This window comes from Diuraphis noxia, unplaced genomic scaffold (assembly GCF_037042655.1).
Source record: "Diuraphis noxia isolate RWA-SAM2 unplaced genomic scaffold, SU_Dnox_SAM2 contig0002, whole genome shotgun sequence".
Taxonomy (NCBI): domain Eukaryota; kingdom Metazoa; phylum Arthropoda; class Insecta; order Hemiptera; family Aphididae; genus Diuraphis; species Diuraphis noxia.
The window spans coordinates 30,135,154-30,162,515 of NW_028301712.1; the positions used below are offsets into that span (position 1 = coordinate 30,135,154).

A 27,362-nucleotide genomic window follows, 5' to 3' on the forward strand; every position below is an offset into this window, starting at 1 on the left:
TTGTATACTTGGAGCAATAAACATATGTGTAGTTAGTGGACGCTTTTTTTTCTATCACGCTATCGTGTCTTGTTATTTCTTTTATTTATTGCAACAAATTGTACACATGTATTGCATTATCATTAAAAAAAAAAATTATATGATAGCGGTAATTTCCTTTATAAGTCAATACCTATGAACCTTGGAAGGGTGAGAATAGGTTCATGGTATAAACAGCTCAAAATTAATTTTAATACATTGAACCTGAAAATTGTAATTAATAAGTGTCATTTATAACTACTATAATTTTAATAATTTCTAACAATGAGACTAGGATTACGGTCGTGGTATCCTTCTGATGTTGTATTTGTAACTATAGTTTTATAACTTTTTTAAATTATCATTTTATTTGTTTGAATAATACAGGGGGGACTATGAAAATAAATTATACATAATACGCAAAAAATTACCATGTTGAACGTAAACGGCGTGTACTGGCATTCGGAATTATAATAATACTAGATAGGTAGTCTACTGCTACCATGTTTTAATTTAGAAAGAAATAATATATACATTTTATAAAATGCTGATTTGTTATAACTACAATTACCCCAAATCCATAAAAATATACGACCATTATAAAACAATTATTACGAAATAATAATAAAATAAAAAAAATATGTGTTTAAAATTGATTTTGTTCGTTATCACGAATATTTAAAGCGATGCAGATTGGAGTGAATGAAAAACATGTTAAATAAAACAACGTCGCAGGTATTTGGAGCAAGGAGAATAATAACACTTTAAAATTTAAAAGTTGTGTATCTATATATACTTTATATAATTCACGAAAGATTTACAGACAAAATAGGATGATGCCGTGCATAATCAATCACTGAAAACTTTTAAAACTAAGATAAGAACGTCTTTGTCATCAATAAAAGAAAACGGTTTTCTTGGTTGTAATCATCCTCTATGTACGGAACTCATTGAGGCTCTTCAACAAGAACAATGTGTCAGCAAAATGAAAATTAAAAAATACAATACTGTCAAATGAAAAATCAATCTAAAAGTTGTAAATAAAAAAGCAGGACAGGACACAAAACCGGGTGTTGGATAATGGTTCAGATTCGGTCACCCCAGCATAGGACAGACTATTGTGTTGTTTATTGTAAATTTGAAAGAAATGATAAATCGTTGCATTCGGTAAATGATTTTGAGTGGATTCCGGTTTACTATAATGTGTTCAGGACAGTGAACACTGTTATAAATAATAATATTAGGTTGTACATAAGAATGATATTAAAATTACATTAGCAAATATTTTAAACATGTATATGCGTATTTCAAATTATATCCATTCAACAATCAAACCGAGCAAAATAAACACGTAAGTACTCGTTTATTTTCTATTAAGTTATGAATTTTATATGTTTATAAAAAAAATAAGCGATATGTAAATAAATATATACCAGTTAAAAGCATTTGATATACATAGATAAAATACGAGTTAGAAAGGCTTGAAGTCGAGTAATTCATTCGAGCTTTTATAATTAATAAATATTTTTTTATGTTTGTAAATCTTAAGCCACGATGTTTCTAGTCAGCGCATTAAGTCTAAATAAGTGAATACATATATTTCGATTAACCTAGTTTTTAAAAATTTACAAACAGGCGATTAATTATTAAATCCCGATTTAACAATTTATTCAACGGATTTGATTTTAAATACAAATTATGAATTGCTGTTTACATATTTATACTGCAGGTATTACATTATATTTTTAATGCAATGCACTATTATGAATTAAGTACTACAAACATTTTAATCGGTAACCACTAATCATAATATTACAACAAATATTATTGGAATTTTAACGTTTATGGTATATTTTATTTATCTTATACTATACTTGAAATGGCATTACTCGAGAATAGTTTAATGTAAACGTATACTATTATTTTCTGTAAATAATAGGTGTACATAAGAATAATGGTTATGCGGGAGGCGTACCTAAAGAGGATATTTATTGTTTTTGTGGAGTAGAGGAGAATTTGTAGGTTGTAAGATATCTGATAATAGGCCAAAGAAAGAAGGTTTAAATATTAATACGGTGGTTTCCGCTATTGTCTCAAAGGCGTCGAAATTCGGAAAAGTTTCGCATGATTTATGGCTTATCCCCTGTCAACGAAGCCCTTTTGTAATAAGATGGAAGGTCTAAGAAGGCCAATGGTCATTCATATGTTTTTGGATCAAGATTGATACATTTTTTAGCCAATGATAGCTGTAAAAAATGTTTTTATTATTTAAAAAAAAAATAATATTACATCTTGTGAATAATTACGTTTAATTCATATATTTTATAAACAAATGTTAAATACCACTTATTAGTAATAATATTTGACCAAAGTAAGGTTATATTACTTAAATATGACATTATATAAGTAAAAGTAAATAATAATATATTTTTTCCAATTGTCTATTATGATATTATATTCAATACCTATTTTTAAGAATTTAAGAAATACATAAGATCATTATACAAATTAGTTTATTATGATGAGTGATATTATTTGTGTTTTAAAATGATTAATAAGTTAAATTTCTATGTAAGGAAATAGTTTCTGGATAATTATGATCCACATTGTAAAAAAACACTCACAATATGTCAAAAGAAATTTCACGGTTGGCTCAAAATGTATGTATATACTATATATATAATTATTTTAACTATTTAGAAATGTAATATAAGGTGAACTAATTAATTAAACTTTAATACATTTTTATTGATGTTGATTTTAATAAAACATCGAAAAATAACAAAATATCAAATATAATTAAATAATATTGGTAGTTGATATTATTAGCTAATAGTTTATTTTATTTTAAAATAGTAGAAAATAATGAAATTAATGAAATAAGTTACATACATATAAACTATTTAATTTATATATGTAAATCTTCTAACATTTTTTATTTTTTAATCAAATAATTCCGATGAAAAATTATTTGATGATGATTATTGATATTGAGCATGGAAACTATGACCATAGCTTTTGTAGAAATATTGGTTCAAGTGAGTCTAGAAACTAATGGCAACGATGGCACCATCCGGTGCTGACACTTAGAGTACATCAGTGACTAAGACTCAGACGCCGAGTCACAACAAGCCGCACAAAAATTTCTTTGTTTTATTGTCTAGTTATATTTTCGTTGAAATTGATTTACCTTTACCTAATTAACTACAAATGAGTAGAATCTTCTCAGTAGACGTAGAATATTTTTTGTTTATAATATGATTTAAATATAGGTACCTACCTATACATATATAAGTTTTTGGCGTGTAGATAAAAATAAAAAATTAACAATAATCAAATTATATTTATCAGATTAAAGGTAAATGAAATTCTGAAAATATATTCTGTACCAGACGATGCGTAAACAATATTATTTTTTTCTGATACTCGTAAGATTGAATATTTGAGATTTTTCAACATTTGAAGAGGTCAAAATGGTTTTATAAAGGATATATTTTCAGTGTTTAGGTATCAAGTACGTGTGGTGGATAACATTACGTTCAAATAATTTATGACTCTCTGTCGGGTGATTTGCTAAATGGGGTTCATTGACTTTATTACAGCCTCTTATCAACTTAAAAAATGTGCATTTCACGATCAAAGATTACAATAAATATGTTTTAAAAATGAAATTCATCATACTAAAAAATAATTCTAACAGTGATAAACAGGATATCCTATCAAAACTATAATATTCAGAATAATTCTTTTTTTTTATACAGTCAAAACAAAAATTAAGGTAGGCAAATAAAAATATTGTAGTTGAGGAAGGAAAAAATATAGTTTACAGGAAATTTATCTAAAAAATGTATTGAAAAAAAAGTTAAAAGTAAAGGAAACCAAAAGTAAATAACTTTTAGGACAAAATAAGATATTAATCGTCTAAGACATTCATTATTAATAAAATATACCACAAGGCTATATTTATTGATAATTTAACGCACAGTTTGAATATCTCTGCCTTCTGGTATAAGGGAACACAAAGATCACGTAATAGTAGTCTTTATTTATATATCCTTAAAATATCAATAAAACTAACTGTTTTTAAATGTTTTAAATATATTTTTTTAAATAATATCATTGAGGTTAGATATTATAATTTAATATACTCAGAGATAATATTTATTTTGTGTTAGTAAATAATATATATTTAGTGCGCATTCAAGAAAAGGTCAACCGAGTGTTATACAAAACATTGAACGTTTTGAAGCAGAAGTTTGAACAAAGTGCAGTCTTCCATCATATTACCTCTACAGATAATTTAACGTTCAAACTTTTTTTTTGGCTAATTAAAGGCGGAAGTTCAAAAGAATAAACTTTCGGTGCCAAAAAAGTGACAAAAAGTTTTCAAGAAATAAAATCAAGTAATCAAATATATGTACTCTTACTTAGGTATCTAACTTACAAATGGTATGATTTGGCTCAAGGTTAAACGGTTTTGTATTTGTATCGGAAATAATGAAAATTGATGATTAAAAGCAAAATAAATACGTCCGCATTACAATATTATATTGTTATAAATATTATGTTATAATGTATTGAAAAAAAATGTAGATACGTAATTCACGTAGTAATAATATAATGTTGATTTAAATTATTTTTAGAGATAAATAATTAAAAATTGGTCGACAACTTATACGGATCAATACAATTTTTATTTTACGTAATTTATTTTTACTTTCTTCTTAGTTCTGAAAAGCAGAAGAAAAAACCATCTTTATAATTATAGAAGATAATTAATTTACAAATAACTAATATTATATAATGGACTAATATACTGGTATTTTAATTTTTAATTTTTAGAAAATCACGAATTTAAGATAAATACATATTAGGCAAATAAAAAATTCATATATTACATGTAATGCATTCAAATTTTGTAAAATTGTATACAATAAAAAAAATAACGAAATAAAAATGTTTAATAATAATATATAGGTAATATACGTGTATTTAAATTTTAAATGCTGACAGTTTCCAGTTTATATTTTTCCAATTTGTTAAATATTCAATAAATTTTCTGTGGTTTATTGAGATGCAGTGATTAAAAATACCATAGATACCAAAAATACTAAAAATTATTTTGTATAATGCCATAAAATAAATTACAGTCGCTTTTGAAATATTACACTTTGTTTAAAAAAAATAACGGTTGTATTGAATAGAATTATGGTTTATTTCGATAGATATGTGGTATAGGTACTCAAAACTTACCCGTCTATTAATGGCACTTCTTCAAGAATTCGCCGGACTACTTCAAAAGTTTCTTCTCGATGAGATGAAAAACTACCAGGTGGTTCGGACGAGCTTGGCAGAGCAATCCATATGAGCAACACGACAAAGCCAATTATTACCAATACAATGCCAGCACACGGTCGAACTTGTATTTCATATACGGCTGTAAATAAAAATGACGTATAAAATATATTATATAACTAAATAAAAGTTCTAATTGTACAATTTGTTGATTGGCTAAAGTAATGCTTTTATTGTATTATTTCATCAATTTTCATTTTTTTACTTTTTGTATCAGCAATAAAATCGTCATATAGTAGGTACTCAAAGGTAGATAATAATCAAATTAAAAAAATTGTGTATGCCTTAACAATTGGTAGAATATTTATTTTCTAAATGTTGTATAAGTAAGTTTGTTTGAAGAATTTAATTTATTATTTTTGAACGTTTCTAAAAATTGTATAAATCACATTTAATTTTGTTAAAACTTCAAAAACAAAGCGAATTCAGTATGATATTAATATGAATACTTATAACGACTGGTAATAATACGCAATCAACTACATATATTCATTGATAATATATAATATAATAAAGACAAATACTGATTTTAATATCGTCTTTAAAATATCCACATAGCATAGCTACAATTATAACAATATTATTATTTAGTGTGATATTATTGAACAGTGAACAGTGAACTATGCCTTCTTGTATCATATTGTAATTTTATGTTAAAATACTTGCGAGATTGAATTCAACCCGTTGACGAATTATACATGTACGATACAATTATACAACGTAAGTTAAGTCTGATTCTTCCCCGTTTTTGATGTGAACTTTGGTTGAATCTGATCCAGTAAAAAAATATTTCAAGTTAGAACATACCAGCAGTGATTTAACAAAAAGTAATTACAGACTAATTATTTATTTACATAGTGGCTACACAGAAACATCACATACCTCGGTATTCAATGTAGCACAATATACGGGTCAGAGCTAGAAGTAACGCTAATGAGTATTAAACTTGGAATATTAAATGAAATCACGACTAAATCTTCAAATTGTAATTCATTAAAAATAGACGTTAGTTTAAACAACTATAGCACATTATATTTTCTTCTACACGTAAGCGGTTAAATCTGTATTTTAATAGTTTGGTAAACTCATTAAATATATTATGGACCTTAGGCACCTTTAAACGCTAATATACAGTGTATAAACGGATCCACAGAATAGTTTCCAGGCCATCGACTGAGACCTTTTGATTTGGGTTCCACATAATGGGCCCACACTCAATTACTGACCGTACTTACGTGCAATAAATAAATAACTTTAAGTGAAATGGATCTAAAAAGCACTAACGTGGTCCATTTAAGGAAATATATAATGTCTATATATAATATTTTATTGAAAAAAGTGTTCCGGTATAGGTACTAGGAAAATGCAATGAATGGACACTGAAAAGCTATGCATGTTATATGCATAAAACACATGCACACATCATGATATAATATATATATATACATATTAAACAATGGTGAGATGAAATTCAAAATATTGTTTAACACATTTGAGTGCAAGCTAAAGAAAAGCAACACTTCAAAATATATAGACCACCAATGAGTCACAAATATGTATAACATACTCGTAAATTATTTGTGTTATCGATGAACCCTATATTCATGGACGGTGTCATCGATTTCAAACAATACAAATGGGTAAAAAAAAAAATAGAAGGTTAGGTTTTGTGATTGACCTGCATCTATATATTTGAAACGCTTTCACCTCTTAACTATTATATTATTATGTTGCTATGTTGAAGTTAAAAGTTACTTATGCATTATTATTTCATTTGAAAATAATGTACAATTCTGTTCTTAAATTATTCAATGACATCCTAGTTCAACTGACAGTGACAACTCTGGCCGGTATAGTAAAATATTGAAATGATCAATTCGCCGGGGAAATAAAGGAAATGTAGAATAAGAATAATAGTATCAAATCTACTATCTACAGTTTTAAAAATGTATTACTATGTAGTTACTACAGGTTAGAGTTTTAGAAATAAAAAAGTCGTAAAAATATTTTGATATAATATCTAAATAATTTGTGAATCCTGGTCAATATATGTGTATAATATGTTTAACACTTGATAAAGAAAACTAGAAAATAATAAATATGTTTTACATACAATTTTTATTTTAACAATGCTTTTTTAAACATATAACATATTATTATGAATCATACTATAAGTAGTTCACAAGTCAGAATAAATTATACTTACACTTGTAATTCGTTAGTTTTCCAAACCATAATACCTAATGTCCATGACGAATTCGATGTACTGTTTTTTATTAATTAAATTTTTTTTGAGACTATCAACTTGGAGTGTATAAAAATACAAATTTAGAATTAGATTAGTAAATAAAAAAAAAATGGATAACTTAGAGTTTTACAATCGTATAACACAGATTATACAAATAATAAATACTATAAAATATCAATAAAATCATTTTGAAAGCTTTACTAAAATAGTTATTGTAAATTAGTTTTGATAAATTATACATAGTGTTTTTAAATAGTAAATAAAACCAAAAAGATTTTAAGTTTGTGTCAAGGATTTAGTCTAGTTTATTAGTTTTTTTTTTCTTATTCTTTCTCTTTTTTTTTTGTATTATCACAGCCACAAGATTGCGTAGAGAATGATTTAGAACAACTTCGAGTGTAAAGTCAACAACTAATATCCCGGTGTATAAAGCTTTAACACTTCGAAACATATTATAACCATCTGAAATTAAAACGTGTTATTTGGCTTTTTTTTATTACTTTTTGAGTTATAATTTTTAATTAAATCTTAAATGTACCTACAAACAAACCAAAACATGTATACAAAATAGATATAGATATAATATATTATAATAAATGCATTTTTATCACCGTAATAATATGTCAGAATGTGAAGTAAATACAATTTTAAAAAGTCGATAAAATAAATAATAATGACACAGTTGCAGTGACCTGTAAAGATTTTCAATTTCCTTTTTACTCGATTTTAGGTTAAATCAGTGCTTAGAATGCTTAAATATTATCGTGTGACTTTTTTATAGATTGAACATTGTATACTTACTAAACCATTCTATGAAATTCCATTGGTTTCCAATTATATTATTAAAACTACATTGGATTTTTGGTATTACCCTCAAAAATTTTAGTATTTTATAAACTATAAAAATAACTTAAATTATTATGAGCGTGAAACTATTATTTCCGAGCTACATTTTGAATATAAAATTAATCGGACTTTAGGATAAAGGATCATAACTCACAATAAACAAACAAGTACCTAAATAAACATTATTTAACAACAAATTATTTTTAATTACATGATTTATAAATTTGTTTGACTATTGTTCAAATATTTGTGATTAATGCCGACTATTGACCTCAGTTTTAATTTATAGGTTTCTGGTTTTATGTAACGTCATCATATTTATATTTTATATTGAAGTATTTAATACACTGTTTTATGTGCCCTAAAAAATATGTTACGTCGTGGGAAAAAGAATAACCGAGATTGACCAAAATCAATATCCTTGGTCATGAATTCAAAACTTGAGACTCACTTAAATTTTAGAATAATACTATATTATGGGGATGACCCGGTATAAATAATTTACCTGAAAATTGTTAAAACGTTTGGATGCATTTATAAAAACACCTTTGGGCACAATAGGTATTGCAACTAATAATTGAAAGTATATTAAAAATTAATCTAATCTAATAAGTACTTAATCGTTTGATCTGTAAACCATGTCCTAGTTATTGGAAAATACCACATCAAATGAAGCTATAGATATTTATCTACTAGTACAGTTACCGTGGATGCCGTTTGATTGTTTATGATCGTTGCAGTTTATTGAGCTCTCGTGTGTAGGCAATGTGTTTCCAATTTTTACAAGCATTTCTAATTTAAAATTACTTAGTAAATCAAGTCGTGTATTTGCGGATGGTACATTTTCGTACGCACAGAAATGTTTTTTTTACAAATGTACATAAACATAAATTAATTTTATGTACCGGTAGTTTATGCATTTTTAAAATCAAAATCAACTGAAACGTATTCAACATTTTGGACTACAATTAAGAATTTATGTCTTGAACTTTTTGGTCAAAGTTTAGAAGTTAAATTTCTACATTTGGATTTTGAAAAATCAGCTCATATATCGGCCAAAAATGTTGTCAATATATGCAAAGAAATAAATGCGCCCAAATGTACTATTATAAAGGGAAATATTACACCCAAACGTGTTATGGATTTACGTCCTAAAATGTTCTGTTTTGGGTAAATGCGCCCAAACATATTTCCCCCATAATTATGGATAAAAAAATATAACGAACTTAAAAATTGTTTAAACTTAGGGAATATATTTAATAGGTATATCTGATTATTATGGTGTAGACTCAATGTGTACAATATATATATATATATATGATTTTAATGTTTAAAAAAGTTTAACTTCGTTTATTATCACATAACTCCAAATAAATTTACCAGGCAGGTATGTTCGGGTATTAAATAATTTGTTATAGTTTCCATTTTTGATAAATTTAATATTTAGCCAAAATCTTTTTTATGACTAAAATATAATAATATTATACATTTATTTCAGATACTGGTAAAATATCATTTTTTTCGATTATTATAAATTACAATTTTAAGAGTAATATCTTCTGAATTACAATTCTAAAATAGTATATTTTATTATAACATTTAAGGCACGTACGCGACATAAAAACTTTTTCGTTTAATAGAAAATACATTTATTTGCATATCATAATGAATGAGTTTTGTGTTTTGTGCTTATGAACTCTGACACTCTTAATTTCTTAATTTCGTGGCATACACTCAAGAATAACTTTGTAGTTAAGGAAGGTAAGAAACTTATAATACATATATTATTTCCATTGCATAACAGAATATGCACATTACACGTGCTTAAATGTTCAAAGTGTAGACTTATTCAGACTACGAACTTGAAATCTTTCAACATCAAAATTGTCTTACTTCTTTGCCGGTCTCTATCCGATGTAACTGAACTTTCGGGAGATTCATACTCTCTGTTGCTGTGAACCTGTCCATTACATAATCCTTCTCTTCTGACGTTACCGGAAGTTGATGGCCTGGACGATTGATGTGCGTCAGGATATCCAGTCTATAAAACAACATTAATAATAATGAATAAAAATGTATGCTTGTGGTTTGAACATAAGATATTAAACAAAAAACATACGTCTTATAAAATATACACTTGTCTACAAAATATTCTGTAAGTCTTATAGCGTCACATTATATTATATATTTATATAAATATACAAGTGATGTTTTTATTAATATATAATGGATACATAAGCATACACTAATAATGCTAGACATCTAAAAAGCATTACTTTGTGTAATCTAAGTCTAATATTGAAAGCGTATTATATTTATTCGGATTATTCCTGTCAACAGTACACAACCTGCAAATACATTGAAGGTAGAAAATATAAATATTTAATAACATGCGGTCGGTCAATCTTTTTAAAACGTACACAAAATATAATATAGGTAGGTATACCGATGCAATATACCTATGTATACGACAAAATCTTTTGAATCTCGAAATTTGTTGGCATCAAAGACATTAGTGAGAGATATATTTTGAATGGAACAGCCTATTTGAATAGTATGACAGAACGTATATTATATAATCTTAAGAAAAATGATAAACGACCACGTTTGTATATACCTATGTGAAACTTATTACATTTTGTGCCTACATAATACTAGCTGTTATGTGCAATTTATATTAAGTTTAGATAGGTCAGACTAGTTATAGACAAACGCACAACGCCGTTCGATGTCATAATTACAATTTTCCAAAGACGGTCAAGTTTACGAAGACAATTAACTTGGGTTATTTAAGTTAAGTAAATGCTAAGCTATAACTTATAAGTTAATAGTCAATAAACTCTATAAAATTTTAAAGCTAATGTGGATAAAAACACTAACTTCGCCTACTTTAAAATAAGTCAGGTGTTTTAATTCTTTTATTAGACAAAGTTTGTTATTATAATAGATGGATAAAGCGATAGTTATAAAATGAATGAAACTTTTAAGAATATACACATACACATATATAATTTAAAAAAAAATAGCAAAATAATGAATATAATATTATTTACTATAATTTAAACTGCATCAATATGTTTTTTCAAATTAAAAATACGGTATCGAAATCAACAAATCCATCCTTATAATAGGTATCTGGTAGCTACATATTATTATAAGTCATAACTTATAATTTACTACCAATACAATTTACAATAAATACATTTTAATCAAAATGATTTTTTCTCGATATTCTTTTGGAAAAGCCATACATGATTGATCATATTATTTATATAGTTTAAACATTATTTTGTTTGAACATATCTAATCAGTTAAAAATAATTCGTTCTCTTACTATTCAACGAAAATTTACATGTATAATGTATGATAATTAATTATGTCAAAACCTTTTTGTATTCACTTTGTTCGTTTTGGAACATTATATGTATATTAATATTATTTATAAATTCATCTGTTACAATTTTGTTTAAATATTGATTATTATTGACAACTTTACTGTCTATATTAAACTCTCACAATACTTCATGCTGTATATTATACTCAGAATATTCATAATTAATCATAATATTTGGTAATAATGTGTAACACGATTGTTGTTAGGGCAATTTATTTTTGAAATATACGTATCTTGTATATACAACGTCATATTAAAATATTATTATACCTTTTATGATATTTACGAAAAAAAACACCCCCTACCGAGGTATATAATAATAAAAAGCAAACAACTGTAAATTATAATCGTTCTTGACCACTATGGCACTACCTACATATAATTGTAGCTAACGTAAACGTCACCGAGCACATTTAGTGCTAAGTATATAGTTTTAATTTTTTTTTCAAATTTTGATGAATTATTTCAATTGAGCTTTATTATGTATATTAATATTGAGTTTAAGGCAACGAGTTTGTTCATGTTGTTTTTTACATTTTTAACTTGAGATAATTATTCGAAATCCACAGCGACTGGTTAGATGTGGGTGGTGATCGGTTGCCGAAATATCATGCAATTTAAATTTCAAACGATAGTACGACTTTAAAATATGGTAGCCGAAACACAAAACATCATTGCTGCACATTTTATGCAAAATAAATAATTCGTAAAAAATAAAGCACAAAACTATTTCAACAAGTGAAGTATTGTTAATATTTAATATGCTTAAGCAAAATGTACAAATTGAAAACGATTTTCCGTGAAGAGTGGTAAAATCTCGCTTGTTTCTTGAAACGTTTTGACATATCCGTCAAAAATAAATGTTTTTATTAATGGATTATAAAAATTGATGAGAACATTGAAAATTACATCTAAAATATGCCAAATAATTGATATACCCAATAGTCGGTACTATGTAGCAAGGTAGGTATCAAACAAAGTGTTAAAAGGAAAATATTGTTATTGTAATAGCTATATATTAATGAAGGTTTTAGATATAAGTTGTATTGAAGCACCATGTCCATCGTATGGCAGTTAATCGTAGTTTCCCAATGATAATTTTATATTAAAAAATCACTTCATAACTAGAAAAGTTATTTAGTATAAATTATACAGTGATTCGTCCCGATTTATCCATTGAATCGGAGCGCTGTCGTAAATAATACAATAGTTTTATAATTAATTTTCTTAGAATTCTATTTATTATATTTTTATTATATCAGTGATCATGTGGATGCTAGGAAAATGTTATTATTTACGTTTTTTATTAGATAACAATATTATGAATTTAAATTTTAAAAAAATAAGTGAAATAAACTGCAATATATTTTACTTCATTCCTGTGCATAAATTAAATAAATTAAAGTTTAAAATACGGTGATTATATTAATATTTGAAATGTTTATGATTATTATAAATCATTATAATAGCTATTGTAAAAAATACGATGTTTACTCTTACCGAGCCGGTTTGATGTTCATAACAAATTTATTCAGATTCTGATTTTTGGAATTTGTAAATATATTTGAAGGCCTTTTAAATTCTTGAGACTTTTTGTAATTAAAATCTAAAAGAGCAGCTTTCAAGATATCGAAATATTCATCATTAAGATAATATAGCTTAGAAATAATTTTACAAAAATAAATGTAATATTGGATGTAGAATTTGCAATGCTCTGGCTATTTTTACAATTTATGGATGTTGATAACTAACATTTTTAAATCTTCATTGCTCCCACAGTCCCATATCATTCAGAGTTATTACTGGCTAATTATTTATCATTAGTACTTACCCAAAAGTTCAATAGGTTAAAAAGTTCTCGTTCAAATAATTTTGAATTTTATACGTTAAATATTTTCCGAAAAGTTATTCTCTGAACAATTTAAAATACGTATAAACGAGAGTTTTCATTTTTTTTAAATAGAAATGTTTGTCATCTCAATATCGCAGAAAATATGACTCCTTGAGTAGTACAGAATAAAATTTGAACTTTTTGTTTTTGATAATACCACATGTAAAAAATTATTAATAAATCAGAGTTAAAATAATATAAAACCGTTTTTTAACTAGATTAGAAAGCTATTAAGTCTATACCTGCGCATATTATATAATATTTTATCTTTTAAAAAATATATTTTGGTTCTTTTATCATAATTGTTGTGATCAATCAGATTTTCATTATATTTTGTTAAAAATTAAATGAACTGAAAATGAATGAATCATTTTGCTGAAGTAATTATCATTTCATAAGAGTCTTGTTTATTGGGGACAATATCAAACATGTAGGTGTATGTATAAATATATATGTACTTAAATAAAAAATATATTTTATGTAACTATACGAGCTGTAATTTATAATTAATTTTAGTTTATAATAAGTGATAATATAAGTATAAATAATAAAACAAAAATGATAAAAACAATATGTATTTATGATAATATAAACATTTTTAAATAATTTATAATACTATATAATTAAGTAATAATTAGGTAAGTAGGTAATCTAATGAAATTATAAAAACTATTTAAAGTGTATGATTTATATATTAAGTATATAAGAATTAGATTATGGTAAAAATTGACAATCATTGTACATTTATAAATGTATTTATTTTTTCTGTAGGTAACTAAAGTTCATAATTTTTTTGTATAATACAAGTATATATTAGCTTACGAGTATAATAGTATAATCGGCACTGTTGCTGGACGTACAAAGCATAGTAATGATTGTTTTTAATATTATTTTTTTTTTTTTTCATAAAAACTATAGAAAAACATTTTTTTATTATGTTTTTATTTTATTTTGCAAAGATTTTATTAGTACTAAAAATACTTTGTCAAATTTTCTGTAAATCATGTTATAGCTTACAACAACATAAAAAATAACTTTTATCCTTTGCCTATTTACTTTATAAGCTTTCAATAAAGCAATACATAATATTTAATTATGAGTCAAAAATTTCATTTTTGTTCAACTTAAATTGTCAGTGAGCCAAAAAATAGCATACTGAGATAATTTCTACCTAACAAACTATAACCTTTTCTAATAAATTATAGTTTGACGTGATAAACATTTTATATCAGAACGAATTTCTGTTAAATAGTGAAAAATTTCAAATTTTCTTCGTAGATAGGTATTATTGTAGTTTTTAACTATGAACTAGAAATTCATAAAAATTTTCTTTTTAAATCTAAGATTTAATCATTTTTAATAATCTATAATATACTCGTATCCTAGACAGATAAACCGTCTACGCTCAGAATCGTTTATGGTATACAATTATATAACATCATTGGATTCAAATTTAATTCTATCCATTACAGTAACCCACTTGCATAGGCAAATTTACAGGGTGTGCCTGGTGTGCCAGGGCACACCGTGCGACTCGTATAAAATTGTGTAGGGCCCATAATACTCATTTCAGTTACAATGGTATTGAGTCTAAACATTAAACAATTTGTATTTTAATTTTAATACATTTTTATGGGTACAAATATTGTCAATAAATATTATAGTGATAAGCATAGTTGATAAAATATCAGCAATATTTTCAAGAAAAGAGAATACATGCCTGTTTATTTATGATAGCACGGCTATAGTCGTAATTTATAGCCATAATCATAGTTATTTTATGTAATTTTAACAGTAATTATCATTTTTATGGTTATTGACAAAATAAAAAATACTTTATTTCGTATTAAGTATTAACATTTAACACAGAAGCATTATTAAGTATAATATCAATATATCATGTGGCCTATTACTATTATTATATTTACTATATTACTGTTATTATTATTATATTACATTTAATACAATTTTTTGTTATTAATAATAATAATAATAAGATGTTATATTAAACTTCCAAGAATTTTAAACATAATTGATTAACAATTTAATTGTTGGTTGTAACTTTGTAAGTATGTCCAAAAAAAAATAATGAGAAACAAAATATATTAAACTTTGCAATAATTGTAGTTTATTAAATTGAATAATTTTAAAACATTACATTGTATTTTTACAGCATGAAAAATATAGCATCTAAACTAGGTAATAAAAATGTATTTAATTATTATTTAATATTATTAATGTTATTTAAAATGGGAAAGATATTTTAAACGTGTGATAACTGAGAGGTATTTTGAACTACAGAAGGCCTTTTTGAGGTAAAGACGCACCCTGCTATGAATTCCTAGATTTGCCTATGCCCACTTGTAACCTACTGTACAGCAGAGTGACATCCACGACTTACCCGCTTTTTTTATTAAATTCAATACTTTTAATAGTGTATTTTAGAATATTTTATAAACTTGGTTATTGGTAAAAATAAAGCTTAATACGATTTTTTCAAATATTTCTCTTTTTTTAGTATTTTCCTATTATGTAAATATTTTTAATAATAGAATATATTTTTAGAATTTTTATCAACATATTTATTTGTATAGCACAGGAGAAAATAAGTTTATTTGAATATCTTACGATAATTATTTAAAAAAAAAAATTATTAAACTTCAATCTTACTGAATAGCTGAATAGTATGGTTCAATGAAATCATATGCAAAATTATTAAACTGAAAGTGCATACAATTGTCCTGTTATAATAACTGTGGTTACATTAATTCCTTTTAATATTATCTAAACCCTAAGTAAGTTTTATGACTTTCAAGTCAATTAGATTAAAAAATAAAATTCTATTAGAAAGCATCAGGGTTTAAACATAATTCATGAAAAACTCTTTGTATATAAGTTAGTAACGGATTTCTTGATTTTTTTTCTTGAATTTGTATTAATTAAATATACATATAATCAATTACTAAATCATAAACATATTTCATGGTAAATAAATTTACACACATGGTAATAATAATTAATATGTCTAATACATTAGATTTGATGTGCTATAATTTAAACAAATAGAACAATAGTTTTAAGTCGTTAATTTTTATCATAACTGAAACGAATTGTATATTACGTTTATAAGATTTTAAATTATTTAAAATAATCTTTTCTTTTTACTAAAGTAAAATTAGTTAATCGAAATTTTGAATACAGACTATCATGTTGTTTTTAATAATTATAAATGGTTCATAAAAGACTGAATTAGTCAACTTAAGTCAAGTGTCAATGTGTCATAATCGTCATTTCCACATAAAAGTTATGCTTAAGTGTATAATAAAACAATAAATGAACTTGTATAATTTTTAAAATCATAGTTTAATTTAAGTTTATTTTATCCTGGTTATGCGAACTGATTAAATAATTTATTTGATGAGTAATTTAAAAAATAAGTTGGTATGGCAATTTCCTATAGGCTATGTGTAATGACGTTACATAATGTTGAGGGAGTTTCAACCATTTTTTTTGGATTAGTCGTACAAAATGTCATAATCTGAAATTTTTCGAGAAAATATTCAAAAATCGTTAAATAGTTTGTAAATTGTTATATAGTCCAATTAAGTTTGAATTTGTTCGCACAACTAAACTATTGATACTACTAAATGTGAAATATTTTTTGTTGTTATTATCAGCTAGTTTACTTTATGACACGAAACTTAACAAATATAACAAATATAAGATTTTATACTAAGTAAGAATTAATTAATTTGTTAATACAAGTAAATTGTATACATTTACTAAAACTTACGTGATTCATTATGTGGTTTAATATTTAAATGATTGAACAATATTGGCTAAACTTTGAAACTAATAAAAATTATTTATTTTTCTTCATATATTTTAATTTAAAACATACCGATTGTATATGTTTTACAAGTGATCTAAGATTAACTTAAACTCTCAAAATTGGAAGGAATCATATGCATGACTTTAGTAATTATATATTAACATTTGGGTGACAAAAACAATTTTTTATGATTTTAGAAAATACAATTTCGACAGTCTTGAAAAGCTTGAATGTAGAATTGTTTAGTAATTGTCTAGAATTGAGAAGAAAGAGTTAATTTTTCTCATTTACCCTCTATCTATGGCATTAAGTACTAATGATAGAAAAATAAAAACCAGGTATTTGAATTATGGGCAGCTTTGCATTGTCTATTGAGAAATTTTCAAACGTCCCGTGTACAGTGTGTATTCATTATTTGTGTTATAATATTACTGTATGTTAACTTATATATTACGTTTCATCTAGTTTAACCATTAATAATGTTATAATTTAACAATATTTTCTTAAATAATATTAACAAGAATGGTTACATGATACAATTATGTAAGACAAACATTTATTGTAAAGTTCTTACTATAAACAGTGTTAAAGAAAACGTCTACTGAATAGTATGCATAGTAATAGTCACCAGAAATGGACGATGTTGGTATCAAAACCTGCTTTAAAAGATGTCGAAAAGTTTTTCTCAAATACGCTACTACAGTATATACTGGAAAAATACGAGTATCATACTATCATGCCTCCTACGCTTAATTTAAAAATAGAAAATATATTAACTAGTTACAAAAATTAACAACAAATCATAAGACTGAGGACAGTGTAATTATAACGACCTTTAACAAATTAACTTGGAGTATGCACATGTTATAATCAAAACTCTATGAAACTTTGTGATATTATGTAGATTGCACAAAGATTCATTGTACCAGTGGTAAGTGTACAAGTGGTAATAAATAAATGTACTCACAACGGATGACTAAAGACAAAACAAATTGTATCACATAATTAACTTCTAAATCTCCTTATTCAATAGGTATCTATTACGTATGCGCGTATGCCTAACTTTTGAATTGTTTGCACAATTTAAGCCAATTTTCATAAATAATAACAATTTATTATAATACTCGAGATTTATAGGTAATATACAACACACTACAAATTTAAATATATAGAATACACCAACACCTGTATTATATAATTTATATTGGACTCTGACAAAAATCAATCAATTTCAATATTATCACCGCGTTGAACGAGCGATAGTCAGAAATTATATACTACTTACTCTATTTAAATTTATTTAAATTTCACAATATATTTGCCCTACAAACAATATAGCATTATACGCTTTTAAAATATATCAACCGTATCATTAAATGGTGAACCATGAAGTATGTATTATTATACACACACTTTTGATCAAATGTATCAAAAGTAACTTTTAGCTTTGTGGAGCAATACAAAAGCGTCATGTATAGCATATATACATTGAAATAAAATATTCTAAGCCGGAATTACTTTGTATTCGAAAAAAACACCACTGAAATCCCATTAAAGATTCAGTAAATATATCTACATTTTTATTAAATATAATTTACTAAATTACCGTATATTATGTTTTACAGCTCATATAACGTATTCGACGGAATGGTAGAATGAAAAAAGTACACGAGTTAATCAGTCCTGTTTATCACAAGTTATTGTGGTTTCCCATCAGACACAACAAATAAAATCCCTTAGTACATTTTCTGCAAAACGATCATTATTAACTCCAAGGAATGTTAGTATATTGGATCAAACTTTAAGAAAAACAAATCTAAAATTCCAAAAATTCAATATTGAGGTGTTTGTTTTTCTACAGCGCCTTATTTCAGTATCACGCTGCTATGTGTCAAACAAGTTTCTCTATAATAACTATACAGTGGTAAATAATATTATGCTGCAATCGTTAGACACAAAATAAATCACGTTTATATTTAAAATAATAAAAAATATGTCCTAAGAATTATGTTAGCTTGTTTTTAATCAAAATATAATACATGTAATGTGATTTATAACATTAAAATAGAATCAATGGTCAGATTTACGACCATAAATAGAACAATTTTGTATTTTAGGAAAATCTAAAGGGCTATTTAATTAATCATCCTTGGCGTAGAATCTTACAGAATATTATGTTTACTCAAGACCATCAGTGGTGTCTTTCAAAAACAAGTTTCAAACATTTTTTTAGTCTTTCAATCGTCGTATATTTTGATACTAAATATTCGCAAATTTAACATTATTATTGAATATTATAACACGCGATTTATAATTTTTTTTTATAAAGCATATGCGTGAGATGTATATGAGAACCCATTTTCATAAAAAGTTGGACGACAAAATATATAGAACGGGTATTAGAAACTCATTACAGTATACTATTATGTATAACTAAATATGTTTCATGTAACATTATTTTTGAAAGCAAGCAAGGTTTGATGAAAATAGCTATAAGAAAAAAAGATTAAAATAATATTAATATTAATTTAATACATATGTATTAATTATAATAATTTGTTTAATATGTAAGTTTTTAGATAAATAACTAATTACCTATTCGATGGGATTCACTGATATCGTTATAATTTTGGGGACTTGATAATTCAATACAATAATTTCAGAACAACTTGCATTACAACATTATGTTTAAACTTATTACAGAGTAAGTCAGTGGTCATTACTTTTCACTGCAAAAACACGACAGTAGGGGTATTAAAAAAAAAAAAAATAATAATAAATGACGATTTCGGAATACTATCCAATTATACCACAGTTGGTTTGATATGTCATAGTACTTACACCAAACATTATACATGTGTCAATGCAAGTCGTAACACGTATTGATGCGTAATATGCCAACGTGGCAACATTTCATGACTTTTATCAATACGTAACTAATATGTTTTATTTTAAAGTCGTATAGATGATAACTGTAATAACAGAGTGTTATTAGACAATTTATTACTATCACAATATGTGCTGCTGCCTGCTGCAATATAAAACTCTTAAAATAAAAATAATAATTTTTCCCCTTGCGACTATTAAACGATTAACTTAAAAATATATTTGTAGATATGAACGAAAATACTAAACAACTTTGATCTCTTCTTCCGAATGACGATACCGAAAATAATTTATTCAGCAATACAATAATGTAGATGAAATAAGATTCAAGTGGGCCTAAGGTTGGCTGAGAATTCCACTCGTTGTATAGCTAACATTACGATTGAGGTGGTGAAGAATGTTATCAGAGTATGGGTACAAGCCAAATTGAACCAGACCTTGTTTCCGGAGGGTGTGTTTGGACCTAGCGAGTTCAAAATCGATGTCACATTTGGCTGAAGTCCCGAGGATAACGATGATATTCACGGTTTTGTGCGTGGTTTGTCTTTGTACCAAAAATGTCGCAAATCTAATTTATTTTTTAATATTTTAAACTGCGAACATCACCGCAGTACTATTGAAAAAAAAAATTATTCAATTACAATAATTTCGCACCGTATTTATAAATTATAACAAATAATATGATTACATAATCATGCATTAAAAATATAAATTAAATTAAATGGATACTTATAGTATTTCTTAGTAAATTTTAAGCTCGAGGATGGATAGTATTAATTATTTGGATAGGGTTCACGTTCACACAATATTATGTCAAATTTTTGTGAAATAAAGGATACTATACATACATAATTTATTTTTGAAAATTCTAACTGTCACAAGTTTAGATTAAGGGGTGGAGCTAGTTATTATTTTTTTTCATTAAATTAATGATTACAAAACGTGAAAGCTCGTTGTTTGTTTGCATTTAATTTTTATTAAATTTAAATTTGAACCTAATATAAATATAACTTACAAATTATATATTATTATATCATTATGTAAAAAAATATCAGTGCATTCGTAATCGTATTATACTATTATCTTAAAAATATTTTGTAAACTGCTAGAACGAAAATTACGTTAATTATACTATAGTTAATATCCGATATTAATAAATCAACAATTTACAAGCATATAATTTTAAATTTAAATTTTGTCAATTAATGTTTATCAATAATGTTTTTATAGTAATATATTATTCAAAATGTTTTTGGGTTCAAGTGAGGGTAAATAAATATAAGACTAATAAGTATAGAGAAATAATATTAGACTATTTACTCCTCGATAAGTATAATATCCGTATCAATTAAAATTTGTTATCATAATCCATTATTTGTAATTGAAATAATATTGAAAGCTTGCAGTTGACTGGTTTGCTGTTATTTACCAATTTTAATCTGGTTATTAAATAATAGCAATCGTAGTAAAATAAAATATGTGTCTTATCCAACTCGCATCATTTTAGGTTTAGATTTATAAAAGTTATTTTTTTCTTTTTATATCAAAAATGTCACTTGACAGTGACAAAGTCTGAATTTCGTATCTACATGTACCTGCCCTATTATAATAATAGTATAATAACGCACATATTATAAACGCTGAACGGGCACAAATCAAAAACGTTACCGATTTTCCAGATTAATATAATTAACAAAATTTAATACCAAAATCAATTGTAATTTCCAAGTATCAATAAATATATAGGTATTGTACATATATATATATATATATATATAAGCGTATTACTATAATACTATATGTACGTAAATACACAATAGTACGAGTATATTTAATAAAATAATGCTTTATAAACCCCGATAATTTTAATAATCAAAATGATATTTAATAATAATAATATTAAGTAAGTACTCGTTTTACAAATAACAAACACACGCATGATATAATATTTTATACACCTACCTTTGATGGTTATTTACACAAAATAAAATTAAGTTCATCTGTAGTTCTAATATAATATCGATATAATATCCACGATGTTGGGAACCATGATCAAATCAGTTAATATTTATTTATCTGTATACGTCATGGACCTATCATAGGTTTTACTTTAAAACGTGACGATTTTAGGGAACGAAGGCTAATATATAACGAAGCACGTTATAATATATTATATGTACCTACTATACTGTGTGTATAAATTTGTTTTGAAGTGTATGCGACCTCGATATTTAATAGGTTTGCATCTACCATTATGATAAAACTATATTAAATGGAAACCTGTAATTTTGGATTTTGGACGGATGAATAAACAATAATTATTAATAAACGATTAGTATGTGATACAGCACAAACCTCTACACATCATAAAACGGCCGTTCTCACGGCCACCAAACAACTCGGTATGACGTGACAAAGTGACACTAATGACAACACAGCGAATAAGAATGAGAAGACTTAACATAAGTATTGCATACGAAAACGCCGAGTAAAAAACAGTGATTTTTTAACAAACGTGCTCTCTTATCTATTTTCTCCTTTCTCATTTAAAAAGAATACGATCTAATAATATTATTATAATATATTTCCCAACATTATAAGTAAAAATGTGCCAAAAAATGATTTAGATAAGAACTGTGTAGTGAACTAATTGTTGTTGTATTATATTGATATGGACGGATATCTAGTCGATACCTACTTATTATAGTTATACTCATCTGTTATTATTAGTGTACGTACAGTGATATTAAATTCGTATTTTTGTTTCCGTTTAAGTATCAAAATATATGGAATTCATTAACAGTGAAAAAAAATAAAAAACTTATTGTATTAGAAGGTTATAAATTTGGATTCAAAAAAAAGATTGGCAGATGACATTGACGGTTGGACGTGTGTTAAAAGAAAATGTAAGCCGTATTTGAAACTAAATACATAATATGAATACAATCGTCGATAAAAATATAGTGCATAACCATCAAAAAGAAAACGGTAAAACACTTATAACAGGCAGAAATTAAATAACAGTTCAAAACGAAAAACTATAGAAGTATTGCATGAACGACCAGCAAAAATAATTCACTGTGAGTTGTCTAAATGCGACATTGAAACCATAGATCCTCAAGATTTATGTAGAGTTCAAAAAAATATACACATGCTAGTCGGTGTAGTATAGTACCAACCTTGCCTAAAACATTGGACGAGACTCATAATATATTAAAAAATTATAATTTAATGACTAATCGGGAAGAACATTTTTTATTTATTAACAGTGCAGAAACCAATATTATAGGATTTTCGAGTAATAGCAATTTGGAAATATTACGTTTAACGAAAACTGTGTTTATTGACGGTACATTCAAAAGTTGTCCCAAGCTTTTTTAACAACTTTTTACAATTCATGGTGTAAAAAATAACCACTATGTTCCTTAAGTTTTCTTTTTACTTCCAAATAAAACTAGTGACACGTACACAAAAGCTTTTCGTTTAATTCAATATTATTTAAACCCAGATAAAATATATGCGAACTGAATTAGAATTTATAAAACATGTTTGTTGCAAATTTTTACCACAATAATACATTAATACATACCTAACTATTTGTTAGGATTTGTTCTATGGCAAGATGGTCTCAAAGGCCTTAAAAAAAAAAAAAAAAAAAAAAACTATTATTACTTATGAAAAAAGAAAAATTGACGAATTGAAAAATTGTATTATTATTATATTACTTATTATTATTTTTTATTTTTTTAAATGACATTCATGACAAAAGCCACAATTTTTAACCATACCTGCATAATATGTAGACAGTCCTAAGTCTGTATAAAATGAGAAGGAAAATTGAAAATGCTTTCTCCGGGGAACCAATTCGGATACACTGGGCCCAGTAAGTGTTTAGTGTTTAGGGGCCAAATGTATTTTTAATTTGGACTTAATAATAATAATTGGTTGATAATATGGTATTATATATATATAATGGTTATTTGGTGAATTTAAAAATGGTGGTTGCCATTAAAAATTTAACTTATACCTACATATTGTGAAAATAATATAGGTAGTCTATACCTATTGTAAATAATCACAAATTATTATTTTAATTACACTCTTTTTATCAAGAGAGTTAGGTATTCAACACTTTATTAGTCTAGTGAATTAATAATTATAATTTTTTTTTTTTTTTTTACCTGGTATCTATTTAACATTTTTAAATTTTAGATTAAAATAAAAATAGCTATTTATAAACAAAAAAAAATGAATACAAAACTTTACTTATAAATTGTTTTGAATTTTTGACACATATACGTAATTCGAGCCACTTTCTCAAGGTAATTTAGGTTATTCGTTAATATTATCCATGTTACTCTTAGTACTAAGTTTTTAAATAAAATATTCACATAATAAATTTAAAATTTAACAGTTGTATGACTTTTTCATATTAGAGCTATATAATTTATAAGATTATATTTTAATATTCCTTTTTTATTTATACAATTAAATTTCTTATTTCAAGTTAAATGATTAAAAAAGATAATAATAGAAAAGAAACTAATTATGCTACACAGTTTTAATCTATATAATAAAATAATAAATATCTAAATATTCGAGTAAATACAATAAATATATATAAGAATGCATGTTATGTATTTGAAATAGTGATATTTCACTTACTATGGAAAAAGTTTTAAATAAAGTTCTAGATTTCAAATTCATTATTAATATTTTATGTACGTGATAATACTATGAAGTACATGGTAACAAATTAAAAAAAAAGTATGATGTACTCTTATCGTGATGGTTAGACCACTCTTGTGAATAGGCCACTAGAATTATATGTGTTAGAGTTCACATCACTCTAAGGATTTTTAAAATCATATATCATTAAATATTTTCATTAATAATAATAATAAAAAAAAAACTTCCCAAATAAATAAAATACATTGCATGCTAGTGTGTCACAATTAAATATTCATATTCTAATGTAAAATAACACATCAACAACAACAAAATATCGTCGTTGCGATAACCCGATTTTTTTTCTTATTCTTTAAACTGTATTTAAGTTATATCAGTATACCGCTTTATCTATAATTATAGAAATATTCATAAAATCAAAAAAAGTGGGCAAGTGGATAACCGCTCTTCTGTGTAGTAGGTAAGAGTCAAGTGTAACTTGCCATTTAATAAGTCTTGTGGTGTCTGCATGATGGTCATTTATTTTTTAATGTAACGAAAAACCAAAATCAGGTTTATCGAAAACTAGTTTTGCGTAAAACTATTTTTTCCGTTTGATTTGTTTTGTTATCAAAAAATTTGAAAGATTTAAAAAGTTATAATGGTTTGTAAATATTAATACTTAATCGCTAATACCTCTAATAACTTGTTCAAGCTGTATAAGTATAAAATTAGTTTTAAATATATTGATATATTATTTTTTGAGATGATAAGTGTTTACATTTCAAAGAATCACTCTGCGTACGACATAATAATAAAATGGTGGTGTCCTGATTGAGGACCTGCTGCAGCAATTATCAGATGTAGGTCTCTATCTAGTAACAATGCGGAGTTACTACATAATAATCCCATTATACCGTCATACTTTCACTTCAAATTTCGTCTAGCGTGGACCTTCCCCCGTCCGTTCTTATTAGTCCTCTAGCGTCAAACACCCGAGTTAATTTTATTCGAACATATCGGATAGTGTTATTAATAATAATGTGATGGGATCAAAATTAAAAGTAACTGTCATCTCTATCGCTGTGCAGTTCAATAATAAAATATAATAATACCATGTTCGTGTACCTACCTACTGACGATATTAATTCCACATTATTTTCATCAAGTTGACAAGACGTTCTGTGATAAAATATAATATTATTATAGTATGACTATGTTTTATACTAAACTGCCGAGAACAGATACCGAATAAACGCAATATAATTACTATTATTATTGGGGTCTCGAGGGTGCGTTTGATCGCCGTCAGTTAAGTGGTGTGCAGTTCTCAGAAATTAGCGACCGTACAAACGTTTCGCGCATTGTGTACACGAGTACACGACGAAGACGACGACGGCGATGTTATAATATTATTTTGGTTTACGGGAACGTGTTTTCGCCTGCTGCGAGTCCGGTTACGTCCGCCCATTCCGCTTTTCGCCTTATTTCGGCTACCATGGTATAATATGTATAATACGTATTGGAGGTCCGAGGTAGACACTGGTACTGTAACATAACGCTCGACGTGTGCCGGTCGGCGGTTATTATAATATAACAATAATAATATGGTTATTTATTATATTATATTATTGCGGACTACGATCAATACGGCGGGACGGTAGCCGCAGCGAGCGTAATAATAACAATAGTAATACAGCAGCCGACCGTTGACCGATTTTCCGGACGCAAAAGTCGAAGAACCACCGCTAACCACACATACCCAATATATACCTAAGACCTAAGTGGTCTACGACGACGTGCCGTTGCTATAAACACGAGGCCTCTGGGCTCTGACCGAATATTGTCAAGCGCCACCGCAGAGACGATGCGCAGCTACTTCTCCGGAATACGGACCTCAATAAATATTGCGTGTACGAACACGCGTAATTTGATATCTACCGGAATAATAAACAATTATTTATTTATTATAATGTTTTGGACATTCACCGTAATACAATATGGTGTAAGATATCGCGACACCGAAATACAATATTATAATAGGTACCTATATGTCATATCTATAATATATACCTTAGATTGTTTTGGGCATAATATTAATACTACGAACCTAGCACGGGCGGTGAACGTGGCTCAACACATAGTGCCGTAATTGCACCCGCTCCCAAATTTAAAAAAAAGATAGGGTCGGCAATCGTTTAATGTGTGATCTACCAGACCACGT

General features: G+C 26.1%; 1 protein-coding gene across 1 annotated transcript in view; it reads right to left on the minus strand.

Moving 5' to 3' along the window:
• LOC107164188 (dipeptidase 1-like) overlaps nt 1-27,362 on the minus strand; it is a 179,544-nt gene that overhangs the window by 42,461 nt on the left and 109,721 nt on the right. Inside the window, exons 3-4 of the mRNA XM_015511919.2 lie at nt 10,361-10,508; nt 5,272-5,455 (exon numbers count right to left, since the gene is read on the minus strand). Coding sequence (XP_015367405.1) covers nt 5,272-5,455; nt 10,361-10,508 — 332 coding nt within the window. The remainder of the gene's footprint in view (nt 1-5,271; nt 5,456-10,360; nt 10,509-27,362) is intronic.